Source organism: Lynx rufus, unplaced genomic scaffold, assembly GCF_022079265.1.
Source record: "Lynx rufus isolate CCGP_SWC_20201006 ecotype Redwood Valley unplaced genomic scaffold, mLynRuf1.p SCAF_9, whole genome shotgun sequence".
Classification (NCBI taxonomy): domain Eukaryota; kingdom Metazoa; phylum Chordata; class Mammalia; order Carnivora; family Felidae; genus Lynx; species Lynx rufus.
Window position 1 is genome coordinate 61,051,237 of NW_025814897.1, and position 14,199 is coordinate 61,065,435.

General features: G+C 38.5%; 2 protein-coding genes across 2 annotated transcripts; both read left to right on the forward strand.

Annotated features, from left to right (window-relative positions):
- The first annotated feature begins 4,445 nt into the window (after window positions 1–4,445).
- LOC124506446 (olfactory receptor 51H1-like) lies at window positions 4,446–5,396 on the forward strand. The gene has a single exon (XM_047072514.1). It carries the CDS (start codon window positions 4,446–4,448, stop codon window positions 5,394–5,396), a length of 951 nt encoding a protein of 316 aa, XP_046928470.1.
- Window positions 5,397–13,197: 7,801 nt separating this feature from the next.
- On the forward strand, window positions 13,198–14,199 carry LOC124505939 (olfactory receptor 51T1). The gene has a single exon (XM_047071986.1). It carries the CDS (start codon window positions 13,216–13,218, stop codon window positions 14,197–14,199), a length of 984 nt encoding a protein of 327 aa, XP_046927942.1. The 5' UTR covers window positions 13,198–13,215.

The window sequence follows — 14,199 nt, forward strand, 5'->3', positions numbered from 1 at the left end:
CAAAATTAAAAAAAAAAAGCTTAAAAACTAAAGGACTAAATGGAATTTCAAAGCCTAGTGTTTAGAGCACCTGGATTTAAGTTTTAGTTTTGGGATTCGAGTCACATTAATTAACGTCTCTGACTCTTGTTTTACTCATGCATACTGGCAACAGTACTTTTCCCATAAGGTTTTTTTGACCATTAAAAGAGGTGGTGTATGTAAAGAGTTAAAAACAGAGCCTAGAGCATAAATAAGCATTCAATAAATATTAGAATTTTTTTTTATTATTAAAGAACTAAAATAATTTTAAATGTCTGCTCATTATACTTTGCATTGTCTCAGTTTTGGCAAGAATATTTTTTTCAGCAAGAATTATTTTTCCATTTCCTTTACATTTTTCATTAAAATAGAAATAACTATTCTAACTAGTCCATGGCTCCTACCAAGGACACATCAAGGGGTCATAACTATGCTTCAGCCTGCAGCTCAGACACTTTAATAAAGAGTATATTATGATCATTTCTGTTCTTCAGAGAATAGCTCTTCTACCTGGCTGCCTGGGTGGAAAAGAGCATTGAATTATAGTTCCATAGTGGATAGAAAAGACTCTTGTTGCCTACCTTCTCCTCCAGCTCCATCCCCAAATATGCTTCATAAGCCACAGAAGCTCCAGTCCTTTTGTTGTGTGGAAAGTTTAGGTTTGATCCTGTCCATGGTGTGTAACTAATATTGATAGAGAGAGTTAAGCTGTGTCCAGCTGGGGATACAAACTGAAATATTGACCCATCTGTAAAGCATGTCTTTGTTCAACCCTGGGTACACATTCCTCCCCTATTTCTGATCTTGTTTCTCATGTGTTCTTTGATAAGGAAAGAAGTTGCTCCTTTTGGTCCTCTGATTACAATGGCATGCCTAGCACTTAGTAGGCATTTGACAAATATGAAGTCATTAATCATAAATTAATTAAACATGAAAAGCTTTTCCTGAATTCTTTAGATCTTAAGGAATCAAGAATCTAGTTTGTAATCCTCATCTTGAATTCTGGAAGGACTGTGCTGGCCTTTGGGATTGAGCACCTCAGATGGTCAGTGTGGTGTTGCTTTTGGGGTTCTAGTCCCTCAGAATCACTTGTCCTTATTCTTCTCTTCTCTTACTGATTTTAACTACCCATGACTCCTACTAGTACATAATTCTTTCATATCTGATTTATCTAGGATCTACTTCCAATAAATTCTTTACAGTAAGCATTCATAATTAGGTGCAGAATCACTGAGCACAGATCCATAGGGTTCCCCATCGTGAGCACTGCAACAGCAATCACCTGCAAGCCACTGATTTTCAGTGTTGGGCTAAATTGGCTGAGGGATGGAGAGGTTTAGGTAATATAGAATTTGATAAAAAAATATGAATGATATATGGGTAGGTAGATACATTTATCAGCACATAAATAGATTTCATGACTTATAAATACTTTGAGAGATAATTTTCACAGTTAACTAAACATTAAAAATTTATAGATAATAGATAAATATTGATTAGAGCTGCAATTTAATGAGTGTTTTTTCTTTGCCTGTTCTCATCCAAATGCCCTATCAATATTACCAGTGAATACTTTTAACTATCCCATGGTAGGTACTATTATTTTCATTTTCATTTTAAAGAGGTAAGGAATGAGTGCTCGCTTCGGCAGCACATATACTAAAGAGGTAAGGAATGAAGCACAGAGATTAAGTAACTTGTCCAAGGTCATAGAACCAGGATTCAAACCCAGGTTATCTATCTCCAGGGTTTTTTAGTTTTAAAACTATTTTCTTAGTTAAATTTCCAGAAAAGAGACAAAGAGAAAAATATATAATGAGACACAAGTTATGCAGTATATAGGTAAAAGACCCACAAAACCAAGTGGATCTAAGAGTTCTCAAGATGTCAGCCAGAATGTTGGGATCCTTTAAATCTGTATTCTGCTGGACCAATTTTCCAAATTCCAATAGAAATTTCTACAATGATGGAAATTTTCTGTGTCCATATGACACAGTTCAATGGCCACTAACCTTATGTAGTTATTGAACACTTGAAACATGGCTAGTACAACTAAGGTACTGATACTTAATTTAATTCAATGAATTTAAATGTAAATAGGCACAGATGTCTAGTGGCTACAATATTAGACGGTGTAGAACTAAACTATTGACTTACAGGAAACTTGGAGTAACTCTATTCTACCTCTATTCATGCCCAAGAAACCAGAGCTCTTTGCCCCTTGCGCTTTGTCTAGTAACTTTTCTCCTTTTTGTGACCCCAGGTTCCTATTCCATTTTCTCTAATGTGAGTCTTGAGATGGGCTTCAATAATGTATGAATTCACTTAGTTTTTATACACAACTTTGTGCGCGCATGTGTGTGTGTGTGTGTGTGTGTGTGTGAACATTCTTATTTGGGAGACTCTTTATGAGATTCTCATAGGGTTATAACTCAAAAAACATTAAGAGCCACGATAGTACTACTCTTTCTTTTAATTCTAAACTCTTATTAGTTGTGGCTACACTGGCCCAAAAAGTGATTAGTTCAGCTGCACATTTGGATATGTTTTCCTGAAGATAATAGCAAATAATTGAAATAGAAGAGAGCTGTGTGGCACCAAAATTTTCATATTGATCTTTGTCAATGCAAGTGCTAGGCATTAATGTCTAGAATAGCCCATAGATCCATGTAGGCTTTACTCAGAGTGGGAAATATAGTTACTGGTAACTCAAGGTGGAGTTTATAGAACAGCCACATAGAAATATGGGCAGAGAAGGAGAAGTCTTTATGGAGGCCCAGGGAAACTTAAGTCCAGTTGAATTTTTAACACCGGGAACAGTGACTTCACCAATCTGACCAATGTTTGAACTTTGTCTTTTGGGACTTCTCCATGTGTGGAATTAATTTCATTTCATTCATTTCATTTCTAGAGATTTTTTTAAATGTTTATTGATTTTTGAGAGAAAGAGAGAGAGAGAGAGAGTGGGGGAGGGGCAGAGAGAGAGGGAGACACAGAATCTGAAGCAGGCTCCAGGCTCTGAGCTGTCAGCACAGAGCCCGATGTGGGGCTCGAACTCACAAACCGTGAAATTATGACCTGAGCTGAAGCCGGACACTTAACCAACTGAGCCACCCAAGCGCCCCTCATTCATTTCATTTTTTACCAAAGAAAAAAGTCGTGAGTAAATGAGACTGAATGGGAAGAGTTGAAAAGTTTCTGAAAAGGAGCTAAAGCAACTCTTCTTTGGCTTCTCTGAATATTAGTTTTCTACTTATTCCATAACACATTACCACAATGTAGTGGCTTATAATATACATAGTTACTATCTTACAGTTCTTAAATTCAGAAGTCCCAGAAGACTGGTCTAAAATCAAGGTGTCAGCAAGTCTGCCTCCCTTTCTGAAGACTCTAAGGAAAATTCTGTTCCATTGCCTTTCCAGCTTCTAGAGGCTACCCACATTTCTTGGCTCTTGGTCCCCTTCCTTCATCTTCACCAGTTGAGCTGAGTCTTTCTCATGCTGCTATCTCTCTGGTTCTCTGCAGCTGGGAAAATTTCTTGTTTAAGGACTCATATGATTAGATGTGGCCTACTTTGGTAATCCAGGATAATCTCCACATCTTGAGATCCTTAACGTTAATAACATCTGTGAAGTCTCTTTTGCCATGCAAGCTAACATATTCACACATTTCAAGAATTAGGATATGCACATCCTGGGAGACCCCTATTCTGTCTACCATAGTGGGTCTTTCTAAAGTTCTTTGGCAGCCAGAGTAACTTCTCCTTCCATCATCTGCTGCAAGCTCAGTCCTTTTAGTACCCACAGACTCCCAGGAATGCAGAAGGGCAGAGCTTTAAAGAGTACTTTAAAGGTACTTAAAGAGTACCTTTCATTCTCTGTCCCATATCATGCATGTAGAAAAATTAGGTCCCAAAGAGCATTATGTGTAAATTACAACAATTTAAGATCACAATTAAGATACACACACATATACACACATCTGCATGTCCGTGTTTATGAACAGCCATTAGGTCACATTTGTGCTTGCTAACATTACCTGTTTGGTTCATTACCCACGTGAATGTACAATATAAAATTCTTCCTTAGCAAAGAAGCAAGTCAGCTAACTCCTTGATGTTTCCAGATGAATTATATTCCTATTGGGTGCAGGTGTTGGTTGAAGTTTTTCTTTTCCTTTCTCCTAAGTATTTTAGCATATGATGATCACTAATAGGAATTATTGCCTCATGGAGTAGGACCATCAATTTCTGTATCAGACTGTGATACAGAATACTAATGTGATACTAATACATGAGCGTATTAGAATAATATTTAAGTCACTCCCTCTTATGGCTACCATCTCAATACTTATTGCTACTGATTCTAATTGAAGCTGTTTGACTTAATGAGTTCTTCTGTTTTTGTGCAGACCTTCGTTCCACTATGTCACTGTTCAACCAAACTATTCATAACCATCAGACCTTTACCCTGATTGGGATTCCAGGAATGCCAGAGAAAGACTTCTGGATGGCCTTGCCCCTCTGCCTTCTTTACAGTACCACATTCCTAGGTAATTTCATTATCCTTGTTGTCATAAAGGTTGAGCGAAGTCTCCATGAACCCATGTATTATTTTCTGGCTATGCTAGCTGCCACTGACCTTAGCCTTTCATTGTCTTCCATGCCCACCATGATAAGTGTTCACTTGTTTGACTGGCGCTCAGTAACCCTTGATGTCTGCATCACTCAGATGTTCTTTATCCACAACTTTGGAGGAGTGGAATCAGGTGTTCTGGTCGCCATGGCATTTGATCGCTTTGTGGCTATTCGCTTCCCTTTGCGCTATGCTACCATTCTCACTCATGGAGTCATCATCAAAATTGGAGCAGCAGTCCTGCTACGAAGTGTGAGTGTAGTGCTCCCTGTGCCTTTCCTCATCAAAAGGCTACCTTTCTGCCGCTCCAATGTCCTTTCCCACGCATACTGCCTCCATCAGGATGCCATGAGGCTTGCCTGTGCTGACACCCATGTCAATAGCATCTATGGTTTGCTGGCTGTGATCTTCACCATTGTACTGGATGCCTTGATCCTTTTGATTTCTTACTTTCTAATCCTCCAGGAAGTACTGGGCATTGCTTCCAGAGAAGAGAGACTTAAGGCTCTTAATACCTGCTTCTCTCATATCTGTGCAGTACTGCTCTTCTATGTGCCTCTCATTGGCATGACTCTGATTCACCGCTTTGGGAAGCATTTGTCACCAATAATACACACACTTATGGCCAATATCTACCTGCTGCTCCCTCCTCTGCTCAATCCTGTTGTGTACAGTGTTAGGACCAAGCAGATCCGGCAGCGGATTGTCCGAGCATTCTGTGGGAACAAGATTGGCCATTAATGGCATCTATGAGTTCTGTGCAAATGCAGTCAAGTCAGGGAAGGGTATCCAATGCGGTACTGTCCAATAGAATTTCCTGCAGTGATGGAAATCTCTGTTATTTAATGCATAACCACTAGCCACACATAGCTATTGAGCATTTGAAACTTTGATAGTACAACCAAGGAACTGAATTTGTTACTTTTATTTAATTTTAATTAATTGAAATATAAATGCAAATGGTCACATGTAGCTAGTAGCTACTGTATTGAACAGTACAAATATAATGAGTTATCATATGCCCTTGCATAATGGTTTTGATGAAAGCAATAATTTATCTTAAGTAACCTGATAAAAATATGCATTTTCCTTTCTTAAAATGGTATATAACAGCTTACCAACATTCTGAAAAGTTTTATTTCTTTAAGTAATCTCTATACCCCATGTGGGGCTTGAACTCACAACCCTGAGATCAAGAGTCACATTCTCTTCTGACTGAGCCAGCCAATCACTCCACAGCTTATGAACATTTATATAAAATAAATGTATAAATAAATAATACTAAATAAATTTACTATCGGTTTTAATAAACTTTTGCCAAATGGATAGAATCATGTAACAACCACTGACACCAAAATACAGAAAATTCACATCACTCTCCAAAATTCCCTCATGCCACCTCTTTGTCGTCAACCCCTCTATCCATACCCACTCACTCCTGGCAAGAACTGATTTATTCTCCATGCTTATAATTCTCCTTTCTCCAGGGTATCTTGGACCCTGCAGTATGTAGTCTCCCATGTCTGGCTTCTTAGCATAATGCATTTGAGATTCATTCATGTTGTAGTATGTATTGGTTGTTTCTTCCTTTTTATTGCTGAACACTATTCCATTATATGTCATTAACAATCTTTTAAAGAAAAATTCCCAGATTATTTTTGCTCCATTATAATCACTTTGGTATCCAACACTTAACATAGCACATTTCTGTTCTTTTGCTTTTTGTGTTTATTTATATGTTCTTTGAGTATTTTTTACAAATATAAGGTGTGTATGTGCAACAGATTGAAGCAAGAGAGAAAAATATTAAAATGAAAGTAACAAATGAGGAGTATGAGAGAATGGTGCCCTCAATGAACTGGAAGAATAGGAAACTGTACATATACTTTAAATTTTAATTTCATTTCCACTTCATTTTTGTCCAGAAAGCTTTTCTGACATGGCTGTAATTATGTTAAGAATTTCTCATACTGTACCATAACTTACTAATAGTATATCTTCCCTGCTATTCTGTACACTTCATAAGAACAGGGACCCTTTTAACTTCATTTAAGTCTATCCCAAGTACTTAATGTAGTTCAGAACATATATGATAGACGCTCAACATGTATTTTTTTTAAATTAACAAGTGAATGAAAACTGAAGTTTATCAAGATTGATTCCATGCTTCCAAACCTCTTTGTCCCATTTAGTATTAGTAAGTCTCATTTGAAATTTCTAGAGCCATTCATTTTTGCTGATGGGAACCAGTGGAAAGGGGTGGTGTTTACATATAAATATGAACATTACCTACCAAGTAACTTTATGGAGTTTCTTAATCTCTCTACATACTCATTGGGATCAATATCTTTCTTCAGTGTTCCCAATAAAGTTACAAGAATATGGACAGGAAAATGTTTCAAGGAGGATAAAAAGTAAATGATTATTAGATATGGTCAGAAGTATTAATTCACTGCCTACTATGCAGAGGTAGGATGAATAGATTGAGGACTGTGTTTTCAACCATATTTTCAGAAGATATAGTGGAAACAGTTGACTATAGAAGGCAGTATAGTATATAGGTTAATATTTGGAGTAAGACAGACATGGACTTAAATGCCAGCTCTGTAACTTGCTAGCTTTAAGATGGGTAAAGTTATTCAAAACCTCTCTGAGATTCAATTTCTTCATCTGTGAAACAACGGAAAATAATACTAAACACATAAGCTTGATGATGAATAAATACAATAATGTGTTTAAAGGGTTTAGTACGATTCTTGGCATGTATCATGAGTTCATCAAGTGCTAGTTTCATTATACTAAGAAGGGTAGGTGGGCTGCAGATGTGACTCAGTGAATAGGATGGCTTCTTAGGAGGGGCTCCTGGGTAAGAGGAGGGACATGGGAATTGCCAGGGGGACAATGAGACCTATTAGGAAGAGTACATTTTGGACTAGAGAACAGAAGAAAGAATTTTTGCACTCTCTTAATCGTACTCTGACTCTCAGGGAGCCTCCCTGGCTGAAACTCTGTTGCCTAAGGCAGGGTGAGGAGGAATGATTGTAATTATTGGAACCAGGCAGTCAGTTTTAGAAGATATCCATTACTGTCAGCCCCCAGGGCCAGGACTTAACTTACAACCCCTGATGAATGGAGATTGCATGGGCCTGGGAGCAGAGTTTGAAGCTGTCAGGAAGAGGTGTCTGAGCTGTTGTAGAGGAACATATTCTTATGGGTCCCATAATTCTTGCTCCATCCAGTACACTCACTAATAAAGACAGCTCTCTGTTGCCTAATGACTCTACTGATTTTCCTATAAAGCCCCTACTCTTGGGAGCTTGTTTAGTCCTTGCTATGTGGTGGAACCAGAGAGGTTGGTGGTGTTTCCTGCTGATGTGAACAGGTAAGAAGAGTGCATAAATGAATAAGGGATGGGAGACAAATGGATTAAAGCATGAGGAATGCTAGGAGACAGAGGGAAGAGAGAAGTGCAATAAATGATAGGAACTACAAGTAAGCTGGAGTGAAGAAATGGAGGGGTGTACTGGAGCCTGGATAAAACTGAGATAGGGAGACAGAGGACAAGAGAAAAGAGGATAAACAGAAAAGGAGATAGGACTCAGAACTCTGCCTGTGGTCAAGACCATTAAGCTTACTAATTGAAGTTTTCTATTGTTCCAGATCCTACTTTACTAGCTAGCATTGGGAGAAGAAAAACAGGAATACCCAAATTTTAAGGAACTCACATTCCGGTTAAAGGAGATGACATCTGCATATATAATTCTAATATCAGCCATGCCTCCTTACTGTATTAAGAATCAAATGAGGAGCACCCAGGTGTCTCAGTCAGTTGGGTGTCCAACTCTTGATTTTGGCTCAGGTCATGATCTACTGTTTGTGCTTTTGAGCCCCACATCAGGTTCTGCGCTGACAGTGCAGAGCCTGCTTGGGATTCTGTCTCTCTCCCTCTCTCAGTCCCTCTCAACCCCCTCTCTCTCTCTCAATATAAGTAAACTTAAAAAAAAAATTAAAAAGAATAAAATGAAAGCTCCAAGCATGAAGTGGTGCAGAGATTTAGCAGCAGAGGGGAAGTTTCTGGTTAACAAAGCCTGGAGCTGTCAGGGAAGGTTCCACATTGTGGACAGAATAGATTTCAGTGTTGAAAAATGACCAGAAGGTTTGGGATTGGTAAATGACATGGACTGGTTTTACCATTACTGATGCCATGGATACATGGATTGGTTTTTACCATTACTGATGCAGGGATGTTGACCTTTGGGTCACTAAGTTACTGAATTGGGTGGATCTTATCCAAGTCAGTGAATCTAGGCTTTTGTATATGAATTGGTAGACACTGCTTTCTTTCTGGCCATTAGATGGGGAACTGAAAATAGAGAACTCTAGCCTATTCTGGGTAGAGGGAAGTGCAGAGAAAACCTTGATTAATCAAGGCACTGAACTTTAATTCTATAACTAGTTCCAGAGTGTGTGAACTCACTGGATCTAGGGTGGAAGACTTTACTCCCTGTCCACATATCTACATTCCACAGGAAACAAGTTCTCCAGCAGCAAAATGAGCCATAGTCTCCTCTCCTCCTACCCTCCTTTCCTCACATCATCTGGTGTCATCTTTTTGTCCTTTATTAGATACAATTCAAAGAATAGAAAATAACTGGTATCTGATTTATGGTAATCTTATCTCTCAGTTACTCTTCAATTCAAAAACTCCTCTCTACATACACCAGCACACAGAGATACACACAATATCAGTATATAAATATTTACACATATTCCTAAACATACATGGATGTCACAAGTATACTTCTTTAAATAAACCATGAGGACATTGTTCTCTCTTTTACTGATTTCTCATCTCTAACACTCCTCTAAATTATTTATATGTATATACAACAGAGTATAAACAATTCTTATATTTTAAAAGAAGAAAATCATACTGCCCAACTGTTCAACTTCTCTCATGAGCTTAGCTTCTAGAAATGGTTTATGGTTTAATGAAAAATGATAGAATTTAGAGTTAGTAAATCTGTTTTGAATTTTGAATCAGTACATATTTTACCTTTGATACACTATTTTATCTTGCCAGTTTGATTTCCTTTCTTTAAAATAGGAGAAAAACATCTACATCCATTTTCCTGGGCTTATATAAAATTATATACAAGATGGATAGTAAATGTTGACATATACAAAGGATCATAATTCTCCTTTTCTCTTAACCTAGTCTCCTTCTTCCAGTCAGTGAGAGGATATTTTCCCTGGTGTCTAGGGAAATGATTTCCCTCTGGCTCATCCTTCCGTCAAAACTTCCAGGCTCAATTTATATTTCTCTTTTCTAGTGTTTATCCATATCTCTATCATCTGTAATTTTTTTATCTACCCATTAATACATCTAATTAAATTAAATTATTTGAATCTTTACCACGTACCAATCACCAAGCTTTTCTCTAGAGAAAATAAAAAGATGAATACATATGTTTTATATTCCCAGAGAGCCAGCATTCTAGAGGAAGAAATAAATGTGATTAAGAAATAGACTTTTAGTGCTATAAAAACCACATGTAAAGTACTATTGAAGAAGAGTCAATAGATTGAGTGATTTGGTGTTGCAGAGAGTTTCTTGGATGGTTATCATGGAAGAAAGTCACTCTTTTTTTTTAATGTTTAACAGTGGCGTTTTAGGTAAATGATTGAAAGCATTTAACATTAAATTCAATTTACTTCACATTGTTGTTTGCAAATACATTATTAGCAATTCTTAAATATTTCAAATCAACCAACTTAAGTACAGAAGGCCTGCTTGAAAGGAGCCTGGGACTCAAGTCCAGATCCCTAACCTCTCTTGCCATGAGTCACACTATGATACTTCTGACTGGATCAGGAAGGGTCCTGCACCTCTCAACCTTGAAGTTCCCTCATATGAATTCACCAGTGATGACACAGTGATTGTTGGTTAGAGAATCACTTTTAATGTGTGTGTTCATCAGGTTGAGAAGAATAAAACAGAAATATCATAGCCTTTTGCTTTCCTATCTGGCTACTCTCCTCTTGTGTCCCCATGTGGTAATAACTCTTCAATAATATTGTGCCTTGGCTTCTCACACTATTCATTCCTCTGAGTTGAGTGAGTTTTGAATGCAAAAAATATTCTTTATTCATTTCTGTTTCCCTGGCCATCAGCAGTAACTGACATTGAAATAGTCATTTAGAGTCTAAATGGTTGACATGATACAACACGTTTGTAATCTATATCTCATTTGGCATTAATTTTCCTAATTCTTAATGTTTTTTTCCAAACATGTATAATATAACAATATTAAATATTATACCAGAAAAAGCAATTCATCTTTTTTTTTTCCTTTGGAGTAACAAGTGATTATTTCTATCAATATCTTCAGTAGACTGGAGGAGGGGGAGAAAATAAGGAACAACCTCTTATATTTATGTTTATGTAACAACTCACAGGGCCTGATACTAGCAAATTTCTTGCATCCACTCAGATACAAGACAGAAAACCTAGATTACTGAAAAATAACAATACTTATGGCTGGCCAGATCCACACAACACCTGAAATGAGTATATTATTCTTTGTTAGCTCTTTGTTTTTTTTTGTTTGTTTGTTTGTTTTGTTTTGTTTTTGTTTTTTTGGAATTTACCATCTTTCTTTTTTGAGTTCATTCATTTATTTTGAGAGAAAGAATGCAAGTGGGTGAGGATCAGAGAAAGAGGAGAGAAGAAAGAACTCCAAGCAGGCTCCACATGGTCAGTACAGAGTCCAATGTGGGGCTCGAACTCATGAACTGTGAGCTCCTGACCTGAGTCAAAGTCCAATGCTTAATTGGCTGATCCACCCAGGCGTCCCTGTTAGCTCTTTGTTGATGAGTAAATACTCTAGGTACAAATTTTAAAATCAGCAATGATGACACCAGCAATGATGATATCAATGAACACACCCTAAATAGAATTGCAACAGTCATCTTAAATATGACACCATCTCTGGGGCGCCTGGGTGGCGCAGTCGGTTAAGCGTCCGACTTCAGCCAGGTCACGATCTCGCAGTCCGTGAGTTCGAGCCCCGCATCAGGCTCTGGGCTGATGGCTCGGAGCCTGGAGCCTGTTTCCGATTCTGTGTCTCCCTCTCTCTCTGCCCCTCGCCCGTTCATGCTCTGTCTCTCTCTGTCCCAAAAATAAATAAACGTTGAAAAAAAATTTTTTTTAAAAAAAATATGACACCATCTCTGTTTTCTATACAGCTGCCATTCTATGCACTTTCTCACTCAGTGAACTACTTTATATTCCAATTTGTGATGTCACTTCAGTTTTCCATGTCTCAGAGTGATTCCCGTTTAGTTATTAATCTCTACTTCCATCCCATCCATGCTTTTTACAAAGTCATTCATCACATGTTGCTGAGTGCTTCCCATGACTTATTTTTAGTTTATTTATTTTGAGAGAGAGAGAGAGAGAGAGAGACAGAGACAGAGAGAATGGGGGAGGGGCAGAGAAAGGGAGAGAGATAATCCTAAGCAGGCTACAAACTGTGAGCACACAGCTCAATATGGGGCTCCATCTCATAAACTGTGAGATCATGACCTGAGCCAAAATGGAGAGTTAAATGCTTAACCAACTGAGCCACCCAGGTGTCCTTTCTCATGACTTTTATATGGATGTTTTGTCTACGCGTACCTGCTATATCTAGATTAGGACACCTGAAATCATGTATTCCAGAATACTGTTTGGAATTTTCACAGGATTCATTAGAGCAGTCTACTCACAATGACTTGGTTCGGAGTCACATGCTAACTATCCATGGGAAGGAGTAGAAACAAGTATCCCAAGGTGTAAGATGGAGAAAAGGAGGATAAGACCTACTTATTTCAATACCCTGGAAAAGTATGCAGAGATACAGAATTAGAACATAAGATAAATCCAAGTTCCATATATATATGGAGTGGGAAGGGACAAATTATAGAAACCATCCCACTATAGGAAAAGGAACAAAGAAACCCAGATACCAAAAGGAGACTTCTAATAGAGTCTACTAGAAGAGGCTGGCTAATAGAGGTACAAGAATACCTTTGGATACAATATCCCAGACCAGCTTCCAGCAAGAAAATCATGGAGTATGCCATCACAGGTGCCCAGTGGCTCTTGTGTGCTTGTCTACTATTTCTTGAGCAACTATACTGCTTGGGCACTTAATGCAAAGACCCATCAGTTGTCACTGTGTTGGTGTGTGTGCTTGTGTATGACATAAGCCTATATGCATTTCCCACTTCCAGCTTTAGGACTAGTCTGAGCAGTAGGGTGGGGATGAGCCTAGAGAGACTGATGGTTATAACTGGGAGAAGACAGAGAAAGAAAACTGGGGCCAGTTTCTGACAAGACAAAGTCAATATACTGTAGAATTATGCAATAGGTGGCATATTTAGATGGAGGATTTTGAATACAGAAAAACAACTGTGTAATTTGGGAACAGTTTATACTAGAGAACTTGAAAAAAGGACCAATAGGACAAACACTACGATTGTTATTTCTCTTTTCAGGGTGTGTTCTCAACCCACCATGGTGATTTTCAATAACACTACATCATCTCCCTCAAACTTCCTACTCACTGCATTTCCTGGTTTGGAACTTGCACATGTCTGGATCTCTATTCCTGTCTGCTGTCTCTATGCCATTGCCCTCTTGGGAAACAGCACGATTCTGTTCGTCATCATTGTTGAGAGGAGTCTTCACAAGCCCATGTACTATTTCCTCGCCATGCTGTCAGCTGTTGATCTATGTCTGACCATCTCAACCCTTCCCACTGTTCTTGGGGTTCTCTGGTTTCATGCCCGGGAGATTAGCTTGAAAGCTTGCCTCATTCAAATGTTCTTTGTACATGGCTTCTCCTTCCTGGAGTCTTCAGTGCTGGTAGCCATGGCCTTTGACCGCTTCATGGCTATCTGTAACCCACTGAAGTATGCTATTGTCTTCACAGACATGATAATCTTGGTGATTGGACTGGTCATCTGCATACGGCAAGTAATTTTAATCTTTCCCATGATTCTAGCCTTGACGAGAGTATCTTTTCACGGAGGCCAAGAGCTTTCCCACCCATTTTGCTACCATCCAGATATGATTAAATACACATATTCCAACCCCTGGATCAGCAATTTTTTGGGCATGTTTCTTCAGCTCTACCTGACTGGCACTGACTTACTGTTCATTCTTTTCTCCTACGTTCTGATTCTCCGAACCGTCTTGAGTATCGTGGCCCCTAAGAAACAACAAAAAGCTCTCAGCACTTGTGTCTGTCACATCTGTGCTGTCACTGTTTTCTATGTGCCAATGATCAGCCTGTCCTTTACACACCGCCTTTTCAGCTCCACCCCAAAAGTGGTCTGTAGCATTTTGGCCAATGTTTATTTGTTCTTACCACCTGTACTGAACCCTGTCATTTACAGCTTGAAGACCAAGACCATCCGCCAGGCTATGCTCCAGCTGCTCCACTTTAAGGGTTCACAGGGCCCCAGTGTGAGGAGTCATAGAGGACCCTGGGGTTGA

Coding starts and splice junctions, on each gene's coding strand:
- LOC124505939 (XM_047071986.1), top strand. CDS start 13,216: ATGGTGATTTTCAATAACACTACATCATCTCCCTCAAACTTCCTACTC.
- LOC124506446 (XM_047072514.1), top strand. CDS start 4,446: ATGTCACTGTTCAACCAAACTATTCATAACCATCAGACCTTTACCCTG.